Source organism: Nansenia antarctica, assembly GCF_963989245.1.
Source record: "Nansenia antarctica genome assembly, chromosome: 7".
Classification (NCBI taxonomy): Eukaryota; Metazoa; Chordata; class Actinopteri; order Argentiniformes; family Microstomatidae; genus Nansenia; species Nansenia antarctica.
Window position 1 is genome coordinate 39581882 of NC_137677.1, and position 14076 is coordinate 39595957.

General features: G+C 51.5%; 1 protein-coding gene across 1 annotated transcript; it reads left to right on the forward strand.

The window, feature by feature from the left end:
* Nucleotides 1-231: 231 nt before the first annotated feature.
* On the forward strand, nucleotides 232-11084 carry LOC308162596 (NXPE family member 3-like; the record flags this gene model as incomplete). The annotated part of the gene is made up of 5 exons (XM_080536741.1): nucleotides 232-381; nucleotides 2548-3323; nucleotides 10040-10110; nucleotides 10223-10444; nucleotides 10534-11084. The coding sequence occupies 5 exons, from the start codon at nucleotides 232-234 to the stop codon at nucleotides 11082-11084; spliced, it is 1770 nt and encodes a 589-aa protein (XP_080392867.1).
* Nucleotides 11085-14076: the final 2992 nt, after the last annotated feature.

Below are 14076 nucleotides of genomic sequence, written 5' to 3' on the forward strand. Positions count from 1 at the left end.
ACACACATTAGTCCACAATGAGGAGGAACAGGGTGTAGTAGCGTCTCAGGCCACCAGGGGCCACCCGAGGGAGGCACCAAGGAGTCAACAGGGAAATGGCGATCCCAACCATAACAATGTTGTATCTAAATGCAGAAAATTAATTAAGTATGTTACTGACATACTTTTTTTTCTTCCACCTCACTAATGCTGATTTGTTTTAAATGTCCTTGTCAGGGGGAGATCATCACCATGGTGACAGCAGAATGTGAGATGGGGCCTGAGCTCAGAAAGCAGAGGGGGGGGACCATGTGGAAGAGCCTGTCCAAATATACCTCCATCTTCCTGGTGTTGTGCTTGGCAGGCCTCGTGTTCCTGTTACGCAACATTGACGCTCTGGAGGTGAGGGGCAAAAGTCTGTTTGTGGGAGTTGGTGTAGAGTTAGTCACTGCCCAGGTTCAGATAAGAATGGAATTTCTGAAATGAATGAATGGTCTTTATTGTCATTAATATAGTACAGGTACCATACAACGAAATTTGGGAGGGGGGGCTCCCCTGGTGCTAGGAAAAAAATACAAAAAACAAGGGAAAAAGAGCTGGTTTACATAAATAAAGGCTATATACACCATCCACTATACTATACAAATAAAACACTGTGCTGTACTCTATGCTATGCTATAAATATCCTAACATTTCCTATCTCTGAACCTTATGTACCCGCGGGTTGTCATATTGCACATAGTATTATTGCACATTCATTTAAAGTGTCACAGTTTGCAGGTTTGAAATGTTCACAGTTGTGTTTCAGTATTGCACTTGATTACAATCTAGTAGCTGCCATCAAATTGTCTAGATTGTCCAGGGCCTAGAACCTAGGTCTTTGCTGTGTTCAGGGCCTGAATGGCCCTAGGGTAGAAGCTGAGCTTCAGTCTATTTGTCCTTGCGGACATGGTCCTGAACCGCCTGCCCGAGGGCAGCCGAACAAAGTGTTCGTTCCCAGGGCGGGATGGGTCTCTGGAGATCTTGGAGGCCTTCCTGGGGCAGCGTGTGTTGTACAGCTCTTCCAGAGAGGGGAGGGGGGCGCCGATGATCTTCTGGGCCGATCTCACGACTCTCTGTAGCGCTTTCCTCTCTGCGGCTGTGCAGCAGGAGAACCACACGCAGATGCAGTAGGTGAGGATGCTCTCCACTGTGCAGCGGTAGAAGGTCACAAGCAGCTCCTGTTTGAGGTGGTATTTCCTGAGGACTCTCAGGAAGTAGAGCCGCTGTTGTGCCTTCTTGATGATGGCTGCTGAGTTGGTCTTCCAGGACAGGTCATCCTGTATGTGCACCCCCAGGAATCGGAGGGTTGAGACTCTCTCCACGCTCCCTCCATCGACGAGCAGGGGCTGGACCTCAGATTTTTTCCTCCTGAAGTCCACAATGATTTCCTGGGTCTTTGACTGGTTCAGCAGCAGGTTGTTAACCTTGCACAGCTTGCCCAGCTGCTCCACCTCATCCCTGTACGCCGCCTCGTCCCCCCCCGAGATGCAGCCCACCACGGTGGTGTCGTCTGCAAACTTTACGATGGAGTTGCTGGGGTGGACGGGGGTGAAGTCGTAGGTGTAGAGGTTGTAGAGGGTGGGGCTTAGCACGCAGCCCTGGGGGGACCCAGTGCTGAGTCTGAGGGCTGTGGAGGTGTGGGAGCCCACCCGCACCCTCTGGGGGCGGTCAGACAGGAAGTCCTTGATCCATGCACAGATGGAGTGTGATAGTCCCAGGTCTAGTAGTTTGGTCACTAGCCTGTCTGGAAGGATGGTGTTGAAGGCAGAGCTGAAGTCCACAAAGAGCAGTCTCGCGTAGCTGTTCCCCCCTCTCCAGGTGGGATAGAGTGGAGTGGAGAGTCGTCGCGATGGCGTCCTCTGTGGACCTGTGGGCTCTGTAGGCGAACTGGTATGGATCCAGGTTGGGCGGGAGGCGTGTGACTATGTGGGCCCGGACCAGTTTCTCGAAGCACTTCATGATGATTGGTGTGAGTGCCACCGGGCGGTAGTCGTTTAGGCAGCTCACCGTGCTTTTCTTCGGGACTGGGATGATAGTTGAGGTTTTCAGGCAGGGTGGGATGGTGGCCTGGGACAGGGACTGGTTGAAGATGTTGGTGAAAACCCCAGCCAGCTGGTCGGCGCAGTCCCTCAGCACCCGTCCCAGGACGCCTTCCGGCCCTGAGGCTTTTCTGGGGTCCACCGCCTTCAGCACACGTCTCACTTCATGCTCTGTGAGGGTGAGGCTGCTGAGAGCTGGAGAGAGTGGTGTTTGTGTTGTGGTTACCTCCGTTCGCCCCTCGTCGAACCGGGCGTAGAAGGAGTTCAGGTAAGAGGTGAAATGGTAAGAGGATTGCATACTCATAACTAGATCAAAAACTGACTTCCTGCACGAGTGGTGAAAGAGACCCCAGTTTGGTTTTCGTAATGGATTTGGCTATTGTTCTGCCCCATATTTTTTCCCACTGATCAGATCCCAGAGCTTCACCAGTACAGATTTACCTCTTCCATTGCCACCCTTGGTAACATCTCCTCTCCTCCCCAGCAGAAGCTGAATTTCAGGACTGTGTCGACAGGCTCCCCGTTCCAGAGCAGCATTCACTCAGCCTTCACCCCGCAGGCCTCTACTCCCCCGTACCGCAAGCCGAGCTACTGTGCCCACCTGGGCCAGGAGCCCTCACCTGAGGAGGCTGTGGAGGAACGCAACCTCCTTGAGTCCATAGCCTGGCCTGGGCCCCCACCCCGCCTCATTGATACGCCCCAGACAAGCAACCCTGCACACAGCCTGTTTACTATCCTACCAGCAGCGCGAGGGAGGGTGTGGCACGTGGGTGACCAGCTGGAGGCTCTGGTCCAAATGTATGACTTCCAGGGGCAGCCCAAGACCTATGGCGGGGACTTCTTGTTGGCCCGGCTGCACTCCCCAAAGCTGAGGGCAGGCGTGGCGGGGCAGGTGTTGGACCACCGGAACGGGTCCTATTTAGCTATTTTCCCGTTACTATGGGAGGGTACTGCACAGGTAGAGGTGACGCTGGTCCACCCTAGTGAGGCGGTCGCTGTGCTACACCGCTTACGAGAGGAACGGCCTGACCGAGCGTTCTTCAAGAGTCTCTTCCGCTCTGGCTCTCGATCTGAGACAACCCTGTGTAACCTATGTCTGCCGGCCAGTCAGAAGCCATTGTGCAACTATACAGACCTTAAGACAGGGGAGCCCTGGTACTGCTATAAGCCAAAGCTACTGAGCTGTGACACACGTGTCATCCATGCCAAGGGAGGCTATGAGAAACACTTGCTCACTAACAAAGAAGCACTACTCTTCCAAAGGTTAGTGGGGATAGCTGTGTGACAGTGTGTGTATACTTGTGTGCAACATAGTACAATACTTTGTGCCTCTGTCTGTTTACAATATGTGTAGTAGTAATAGCATTAGCAGTAGTAGCAGTAGTAGTAGTAGTAGTAGGGTTTTGTGGCCGTGGAACGAAATGTCACACCAATTTACATACATTTTGTGGCATCCCTCTCACTGAGACCGGGGAAAATTGCACACACAAGCCAGAGAAGGCACAAAACAGGAGGAACAGTTAGCCACTCTAGGCGTATTTTATTAACAGAAAAAAGAACAAGGGCAATAAGGCCAGCTTAAGGGTTCTCGCCGTTACTCACTCAGAGGGGGGTGTTAGAAGGATAGCCGGGGGGCTCTGCAGGCGTCCTCTCCGGCTGTCGGGGCCTCTCCACTAGGCTGCGCCCGACTGGTGCTATGGAGATAACACACAACACATTAATAAAGACACTCTGAAATAAGTTGCGGCTGCACGGCTCACCCTACGCCACGGTCCGGGTAGGGGTTTGTCGTCTGCCTAGTCTCCGGCTGTCGGGGCCTCTCCACTATAGTCACAGGACCTCGGTCTGGCAGCAGAACAGAACAGAACAGTTAATGACATTAAACATAGATACAGTGCCGTAGTCCGGCTCTCACCCCAACGTGCGTGCTGCTGCTTCGGCCGCCCCCTTGTCTGCTGGTTTCTGCCCTCTTTATGTCTCCTGTGAGTTGGTTTCTCACTGCAGCTCTGCTAATTGGGGAATGCAGGGCAGCTGTGCATAGCTGTGGGGTTTCCCTGCATCTCCTCTGCCCAGGGGCTGGAATGGGCGCTGTCCATGGTGCTGAGTTTTACCTGCAGCTACTCGGCCCTGAGGCCAGAATGAAGGTCTTTGCACACCAATGCGTGCGTTTTCGCATGCGTATTTTTTAATCCGTCATCCGAAAAAAACGTTACGCACAGAGACCTTGCACAGCGGTCCGTTGCGGAGTCCGTTGCGTTTATTTACGTTGCGAACTTTCGCAATATGCACTCTACATTCTAAATGCTTGATTTAGCAAACAAACAACTGAGAGCAATATAACTAAAACCAAATGGTAGACCACATCAGTAGAATGTATTATTAGTAGAAAAGTACAATACATCTTTATTTCTTTTAACAAAGCGTGGTGTGCATCTCCTGCAGTGTGATATCTGTAATCATACCATGTGTACTGTGTAGACTCTCCGCTCAGGGTTGCCAGATGGGATTGAGAATTTCCAACCTAACCTCAGTCTAAAAACGGCTAAATCCACCAAAACCCAGCCCATCTGGCAACCCTGTCTCCGCAGCATCAGAGTCTACTTGTTGCGCAAAATAGGCCAGGGTTTGTCAAATCCTTTGTTGGGGATCTCGTTTCTTAAGTCCTGGTATATTGTGGCATTTCTTTACTGTTTGCCATCTGGTCTAGGAATACCCAGGGAGACGCAGACAGCAGAAGTAGAATAGAATAGTAGAATAGAAAAAGAAACCGCTATAACCATGCTGAATTATGTACCTGTATGATGCACTGGCAGTCTGTGACAGTGTGCACCTGCCCGGACCCTGCCCTTCTGCCTGAGTTTGAGTAGGATGCTGCCCAAATGAATGTTATTGTTTAGTGATGCTGCCCAAATGAATGTTATTGTTTAGTGCCGTACGCTTTTGTGGTATTATATTGTGTGAATTATCATCTGTATGTTGTTTTCTTTCACTCGACTAACCGCCGAGATAACACTTGAGACATGTACTTCCGTAAGCATTAATCCAACTGTCCTGCAGTTCTAATTTGACGATGTGTCCCAGTCTATACCATGGCGGAGTGGTCAATAACAACTCTCAAAAGGCTTTTGACGGACGCGAAAAACGCAGAAAATCGAACCTGTTCCGATTTTTTTTTTTGGGACGGACGAATATTACGTATTCGGTGTGCAAGCGTGATTGACACAACATGAGTTCTAATTTATTTTTTTAACGGACGTAAAAAACGCACGTAAAAAACGCATTGGTGTGCAAGGGCCTTTAGTCTCACCCTCGGTCTCAGTCAAGAGAGGGACTGTAGTGACTACATTATGGGTTCATGTTCTCCTCTTACTGTTGGTTGTGTAGTGGGAGGGAACCAGTTCTGGCACTAGGGGCAGAGGGGAGGATTATTAACGTTGCAACTTCCTGTTTAGATACAAGAGTTTTGGTGATCGATTTCCTGGTCCTGTACGGAGTGTACAAGTTGTTATTTTGATTAAACAGTTATCATTACGTTGCCTACGTCTTTCCTTTTTCCTCCGGCACTACACTGGTGACCCCCGACGTGGATTTTTGTTAACGTGATTGTGTACAAAAACCAGCGAGCGAACATTACAATCCTGCAAAATGTCCGGGCGAGGAAGACGTTCAAACCAGCGGCAGCCATCACCATCCCCTGTCAGGGTAACGCGTGGTGCGCACACTCCCACTCTCAAGCTACCAGAGTTCTGGGACTCAACGCCTGCTGCATGGTTTGCTATTGTAGAGGCACATTTTAACAAAAGTGACATCGATGACGACGACGACCGGTACAACCATGCTGTGGCAATGTTGGGCAGCTCCACCGCAGCTCGAGTGGTAGGTTTTTTGTCTGCTCCCCCGACGACGAACAAATATGAGCGCCTCAAGGCCCTGCTTCTAGAGACATTTGAACTGTCCACTGCGGAGAGGGTGCGTCGCCTATTTGCCATGTCGGACTTGGGTGACGAGAGGCCTTCTGCGCGCATGGAGAGGATGCTAAACCTGCTCGGTACAGAAGACCCCATGATCCTCTTCACAGAGCTGTTCATGCGCACATTGCCAGCTCAAGTTAGGATGGCGCTGGCCAACACCGCCATCATGGAGCCCCGCGCCCTGGCCAGGGAGGCGGACCGGTTCGTCTTGGCCATGCCTCAACGGTCCCCCGACCTGCTCGCTCCCGCGGCCGCCCCGCCACCCGACCGTCGCAGGAGAGCGAAGGATGACGCCAGACCTTCTGGCCAGCAGGGTAACGCTGCGGGCCATTGTTTCTACCACGCCACTTTTGGCGCCAAGGCCAAACGGTGCCGCTCACCCTGCACCTTCGGACCGACGGGAAACGGCGGGGCCGGCACTCAGTAGTGGCCCTGAGCGCTGGCGTCACCAACAGGCTGCTCTTCATACAAGACACCGCCTCTGGTCGCAGTTTTCTTTGTGACACAGGTGCCCAGTGGAGCATCATTCCGGCAGAGAGATCGGATGTGGCGAAGGAGGAGCGTGGTCCGCAGTTGGCAGGCGCGGACGGCACACCTATCTGCTCTTATGGCACTAGGGCGGTGGACGTGTGCTTCGGAGGACAATGCTTTTCGTGGGATTTTGTCATAGCGGCTGTCACATTTCCCCTCCTTGGTGCGGATTTTCTGTGCGCCCACAACCTGTTGGTGGACGTGGGGAACAGGCGCCTGGTCAACTCACAGACTTTCGCTTCCTTCGCCTGTACGCAGGGGGAGGCGGTCTACAGCGGGTGGTCCAATACGCTCGCCGAAAGTGACCAGTACCTTCGGCTGCTCGCCGAATTCCCCGACCTTACCAAGCCCACCTTCTCCGCGCCCACGGTGAAACACGGAGTGGAGCACCACATCGAGACCGAGGGGCCTCCCCTCCACGCCAGGGCCAGGCGCCTCAACCCGGAGAAGCTGGCCATCGCCAGGGCGGAGTTTGCGCATATGGAGCAGGTGGGCATCGTTCGGCGCTCGAGCAGCCCCTGGGCGTCTCCCCTGCACATCGTCCCTAAGTCAGACGGCGGGTGGCGCCCATGTGGGGACTACCGCCGCCTCAACGACGCGTCCAAGCCTGACCGCTACCCGGTCCCACATGTCCAGGACTTTTCAGCGAACCTGGCAGGCAAACGCTTCTTCTCCAAAGTGGACCTGGTACGGGGGTACCATCAGGTGCCGGTGCACCCCGAGGATGTCCCTAAGACGGCCGTAATCACGCCATTTGGACTCTTCGAGTTTCTGCGGATGCCGTTCGGCCTGAAGAACGCGGCGCAGACCTTCCAACGCCTCATGCACTCGGTGCTCCGGGACCTACCATTCCTCTTCGTCTACTTGGATGACATCCTCGTCGCAAGCACCACGGAGGAGGAGCACCTGTCCCACCTCCGGGCCCTTTTCACACGGCTCAGCCAACATGGGCTGATTGTCAATCCGGCGAAGTGTGAGTTCGGACGGAACACCATCGACTTTCTCGGGCACCGGGTCTCCGCAGAGGGGGTGACCCCCCTCCCCTCGAAGGTGGAAGCTGTCGCTGCTTTCCCGCGCCCCAGCACAATCAGCGAGCTCAAGGGGTTCATCGGGATGGTAACCTTCTACTATCGCTTCCTCCACCACATCGCTCACATCCTGCGGCCTCTGTACGATGCCCAGAAGGGCAAGACTCTGAAGCAGCCGGTGGACTGGACGGCGGAGCGTGTCAAAGCCTTTCAGGACACCAAGGCGGCCCTGGCCCGCGCTGCCATGTTGGCCCACCCCTCGCCCTCGGCACCCACTGCTCTCACCACGGACGCCTCTGACTTTGCTGTGGGAGCGGTGTACGAACAGTGGGTTGGGGACGCCTGGCAGCCTCTTGCATTCTTCAGCCGCCAGCTGTCTCCCAGAGAGCAAAGGTACAGCACATTCGACAGGGAGCTCCTCGGGCTGTGGCTTGCTGTCAGACACTTCCGTTTTTTACTGGAGGGCCGCGAGTTTACGGCCTACGTGGACCACAAGCCACTCACGCACGCCATGTCCAAGGTGGCGGAGCCGTGGTCCGACCGCCAACAGCGCCAGCTCGCCTACATATCCGAGTTCACCACAGACATCCAGCACGTTGCTGGGAAGTCCAACCAGGTCGCGGATTGTCTCTCCAGGGCGGTGGTTGGTGCGGTCCAACTGGGTTTGGACTACGCGCGCATGGCTGCAGACCAGGCCGCCGACCCCGCCGTCCAGGCTCTCAAGTTGTCGGACACAGGACTGCGCCTAGAAGAGGTGGTTTTCGGTGACGCAGGGGCCACGCTCCTGTGCGACGTCTCCATGGGTCAGCCACGACCGGTGGTCCCCGCCAACTGGAGGCGCCCCGCCTTCGAGGCGATACACGGCTTGTCTCACCCTGGTAGGAAACCGTCCTCGCGGCTGGTGTCAGAGAAATTCGTCTGGCATGGGCTCAAGAGGGATGTGAGGGCCTGGGTAGACACGTGCATCGCCTGCCAGCGCGCCAAGGTGCATCGACACGTCAAGGCCCCCCTGGAGCAGTTCTCTGTGCCTGAGCGGAGGTTCGATCATGTAAACGTGGACCTGGTAGGGCCGCTGCCCCCCTCGCACGGATACACCTATCTCTTTACCATGGTGGACAGGACGACTCGCTGGCCGGAGGCAGTTCCGCTCTCCTCAACGACAGCCCCCGACCTGGCCCGGGCGTTCATCGCGGTGTGGGTCTCCCGCTACGGCACCCCTGCTGATCTCTCCTCTGACCGTGGCTCACAGTTTACTTCAGAGCTGTGGGCAGCGGTGGCGGAGAATCTGGGGGTCAAGCTCCACCGCACAACCGCCTATCACCCGCAGGCGAACGGGCTCTGTGAGCGTTTCCATCGATCCATGAAGGCCGCCCTTCGAGCCAGCCTCACGGACAGCAACTGGCTTGACAAGCTGCCGTGGGTCATGCTGGGGCTCAGGACAGCGCCTAAGGAGGACCTCCAGTCGTCGTCCGCTGAGCTGGTGTTTGGACAGCCGCTGCGGGTCCCCGGTGACTTCATTCCCAAGTCAACGGAGCCCTGGTCCGCCGCCGCTCAGCGCGCCTCCCTGCTGGACAGCGCCAGGACCTTCGTCCCGGTCCCGACTACGCAGCATGGTGTCCCTACTTCGAGGGTGCCCCCGGAGCTGCACTCGGCGAGGTTCGTTTTCATTCGTCATGATGGCCACAGGACTCCACTACGTCCTCCTTATGACGGGCCTTTCCGTGTCATCGAGGCCGGAGCCAAGAACTTCATGGTTGACATGGGGGGTAGGCCTGAGTGTGTGTCCGTTGATCGCCTCAAACCGGCCCACTTGGACCTTGAACTGCCCCTGGACTTGGCCCTGCCACCGCGCAGAGGCCGGCCTCCAGTCCTACCTCCCCTGCAGCGCCCTGGCCATTCCCCCCTCCGACCCCGACAACCCCCCGCAGCTCGCGAGCCCCCGGTCGTCACTGCCCCCCGTCCTTCCCTGCAGGAGGACGTGATGGGCGATGTCACACCTCCTCCCGCACCTCCTGACTTTACCTACGATCGTAGGGGCCGGGCCATACGCCCTCCTCGCCGTGAGGATTTCCAATATTGAGGTGAACACTGGGGGGGCTGGTGTAGTGACTACATTATGGGTTCATGTTCTCCTCTTACTGTTGGTTGTGTAGTGGGAGGGAACCAGTTCTGGCACTAGGGGCAGAGGGGAGGATTATTAACGTTGCAACTTCCTGTTTAGATACAAGAGTTTTGGTGATCGATTTCCTGGTCCTGTACGGAGTGTACAAGTTGTTATTTTGATTAAACAGTTATCATTACGTTGCCTACGTCTTTCCTTTTTCCTCCGGCACTACAGGACACAATTTATTAAAAATATATACATTTACAATGTTCTATCAAATGTATATTATATACAGTAATATTGCTTTGATAACATATACAAATTGTTGTTTCTTATTTCTCTTAGTGGTGTAAACATCAAAGTACAAATTCATGCTAATGACTCTGGCATTGTTACTGTGCTGCCTGAAATGAAAGGTAAGTGTGCATCCGTGTGTGTAAACGTCAATACAAATCAAACTCCATCCGTGCATTATCGGTCTACCTCTAATGTTAGCTGCTTCATTCAAACTTTGCTCTCTTCTTTCAGACAAATCAGAGGTGGAGAGCAGCAGTGTTAAGGCAGAGCCTATCAAGGTCATACCCTCTGGGTATTACTTCCAGGGATCGTGGCGAGTGCTAGGTGGAGTCATGGTGCGCCAGTTTAACAACGCGTCTGCCATTACTCAGTGTCTTAAGGGCAAGGTGGTGTACATGTATGGAGATTCCACTGTCAGACAGTGGTTTGAGTACCTCCTCGCCTTCTTACCAGGTGAGTGTGACATTCTCCAGCTGTATCTACAGTGCTCTTTCTCTCCTCCTCATCCCCCCACTAATCTCCTTCCTCTCTGTCGGTCTCAGAGCTGAAACAGTTCAACCTGTACAGTCCTAAGAAAGCAGGGCCCTTCATGGCGGTGGACAGCACACACAACATCATGCTGAAGTACCGCTCCCACGGCACCCCTATCCTCTACACTCCCATCAGCTCTAACGAGCTGCGCTATGTGTCCAATGAGCTGGATGGCTTGGCCGGAGGCCCGAACACCGTGGTCGTCATCAGCGTCTGGGCCCATTTCACCACCTTCCCTGTGGAGATTTATATTCGCCGACTTCGGCACATCCGGCGGGCCGTGGTGCGACTCCTGGACCGGGCTCCCGGGACCCTGGTGGTGGTCCGCTCAGCCAACCTCCGGGGTCTGGACCCAGAGGTGAGCCTCAACCACAGTGACTGGTTCTCACTGCTGCTGGATGGAGTACTCAGGGCGATGTTCAAGGGCTTGAATGTCCGGCTGGTGGATGCCTGGGAGATGACTCTGGCCCACAACCTCCCCCATGCCCTACACCCGCAGCCCACCATCATCAAAAACATGATAGACATACTCTTGTCTTACGTCTGCCCAGGGAAGAGTTAGCACAGAGAGAGACATCGTTGTTATACAGGTCGGGTTATGTGTACACAAGTTGAATATCATCCATAAATGTGTGCTAAATTTAGAAGGCGAGTGTTTCAAGGGTTGGCAGTAGCATTTTACATGATGCTCTGATGATCTTTACTCTGTATCGGCCAATACTCCATCAGTACTCTGAATCACTATCGACAATGAAGGAGTGGTATTGATGCATTCCTAACATTGTTGATATTGCCCAATCCTAACATCAACCATCTCCCAATCTTAATACGCCTCTTGTATCAAATCATTAGTCTCAAATTGTTAATTCCATTGTTAAATGGAATAAATACAGCCATGTTAGCGAACTGATTGGAAAAACACTGATAGAAAAAAACAAGATTTTAATGAGATTTTGCTAGACAATGTATGCAGTACATTGATACAACATATCAATTGGATTAAGATTGTCATAGAGCAATTGTAGAATTGTATTGCAGTACATTAAGATATATCTATCAAGGAATGTATTGAAAAAAACACATTCCTTAGACACTTCAGGTCAGTGCTCACTGCGGCCGCACCCCGTCAGCGGTTGTCTTTTTTTTTGTTCTTCATTCTGTGTGTGTGTGTGTGTGTGTGTGTGTGTGTGTGTGTGTGTGTGTGTGTGTGTGTGTGTGTGTGTGTGTGTATCGGGCAGTGATGCGTGGGTTGGATTTACCCACGGATCAGTCAGGTTCACGTCAATAGCAAATAATTGTTGTGGATTGGTATTGTGTTCCCTACTTTATAGGCTTAGCTCAGCTTTGATAGCCTATATACCTATACCAAATTTAAATTATAAATGCTGTGTTCATTCAGATTTTTATTCTGCTTGTTTGTGCTCATGTCTGTCCTATTGGCGGGTTCGGACCACTATAGCCAACTATGCTCCCACCATTTTTCAGGTTTTCTGCTCGAAATCACATGCCCACAGTGAATATAGAATATCTCCACAATCACAAGGGCCTTCATAATGATCTGGGTATCAAATGATAGCTAACACCTGTGGGGTGGCTGTAGAAGTGTCAGAATAAATAGATCTAGAACATTGTGAAAAATCTCAAATTCACTCTCCGCCTAAAAAAACAACAGCTTTTAGAGTGAATATCAGCTTGGAAACCTGACTGAATAAGCCCAAATCATCTAGGAATCAGTACTCCAGGGTCTGATGAGTACTTGTGCCAAATGAGATGCTAGTAATGTGAGCCAATGCAACTTTGTACCTGTTTTAGTACAGGTATGTTTAGGCGGACAACCAAATTGTGCCATTTGGAGACATTTTGGCACCATCAGTGTATCAGACTTTCTCATGTATTAAGCTTGTAAAATTGATTATATTTCATTGACATATCACTATAGGGATGAATTGCATCCAAAATCCAACTGTTTAGACTCCACCCAGCAGGGCCCTCCTACGCGGTTTTCTCGTTGGCCTCGTTTTCACCAGCTTCGTGACGAGTCGTTTATGCAGTGAATTTTCTCCCGAACCCATTGGTCCAAATGTCATGATTGACCACTCATTTGAAGCGTCAGATCATAGAATCGAGCAGAGGCGGAAAAAAATGATTTTCGAGGACCAATGATATGGAAATTCGGGGGTTCGGTTTTGCTATGTGACGTGGCTGTAAACAAGGGCTTACCGGGCACGGAAAAAACAGATGCGGTCGTTTAGAATGGAATCTAATTAATCGTTTGCGATATAGATTAACATTATTAACATTATTATAACAATAATACTATTATTATATATTATTATTATATACAATATAACTATTATAACAATAATGGTAATAATAATAATAATAATAATAGCAAATACAACAAAAACAATGATAGCATACAGTGGCACAGAATAGCAGCAGAAACTCAACAACATGTAAGGTAAGTGATCCTTCCTGTTCTCTTATTTTAGATCAATAATCTAGTTTGTCTTTGAGGCTTGTACAATTTCACTGGAAGTAAAAAATAATAATTCTCCATCTAGTCTCCAAGTCAAGGTAAGGCTTTATAGCCTCACTCTTGGTGTGATGGGTGGGTTTGAACCCGTGTCTCATCGAAGCATCACAACACTGTCAACACGTCAGCATCGTTTCCTGTCCTCGCACTGTTCCTCTTTTCAGGAGACTATAGATGGATCCTTCCCCGGGGCTATTGAACGTCTCTCATCATTAATTATTAAATGTCTTATTAAACATGTCTCCCAGACAGAGAGGGGCCCTGGACCCCTATACTCTAGAAACTTGTGTAGATCTAAAAGGTTTATAGGATAGGTCTGTGGTTCCATCTGCTCTCTGATAGGCTAGGTTACACCTATCCAATCCTTTGAGATTCAGTAAATCCAACATGGCCATGGAGTACTACCAACATATGTCTCCCTCAGGCAGCAGTTTTTATAATCTAATGTTAAATAGTGTTGATACATAATTAATCAAATAGAACAGATGGTTTATATATAGTTATAAATAGTAGAGGAAGACATGACTAGTGGAGCAGAGAGAGAAGACATGACTAGTGGAGCAGAGAGAAGACATGACTAGTGGACAGAGAGAAGACATGACTAGTGGAGCAGAGAGAAGACATGACTAGTGGACAGAGAGAAGACATGACTAGTGGAGCAGAGAGAAGACATGACTAGTGGGGCAGAGAGAGAAGACATGACTAGTGGAGCAGAGAGAAGACATGACTAGTGGAGAGAGAGAAGACATGACTAGTGGACAGAGAGAAGACATGACTAGTGGAGAGAGAGAAGACATGACTAGTGGAGAGAGAGAAGACATGACTAGTGGACAGAGAGAAGACATGACTAGTGGAGCAGAGAGAGAAGACATGACTAGTGGAGAGAGAGAAGACATGACTAGTGGACAGAGAGAAGACATGACTAGTGGAGAGAGAGAAGACATGACTAGTGGAGAGAGAGAAGACATGACTAGTGGACAGAGAGAAGACATGACTAGTGGAGCAGAGAGAGAAGACA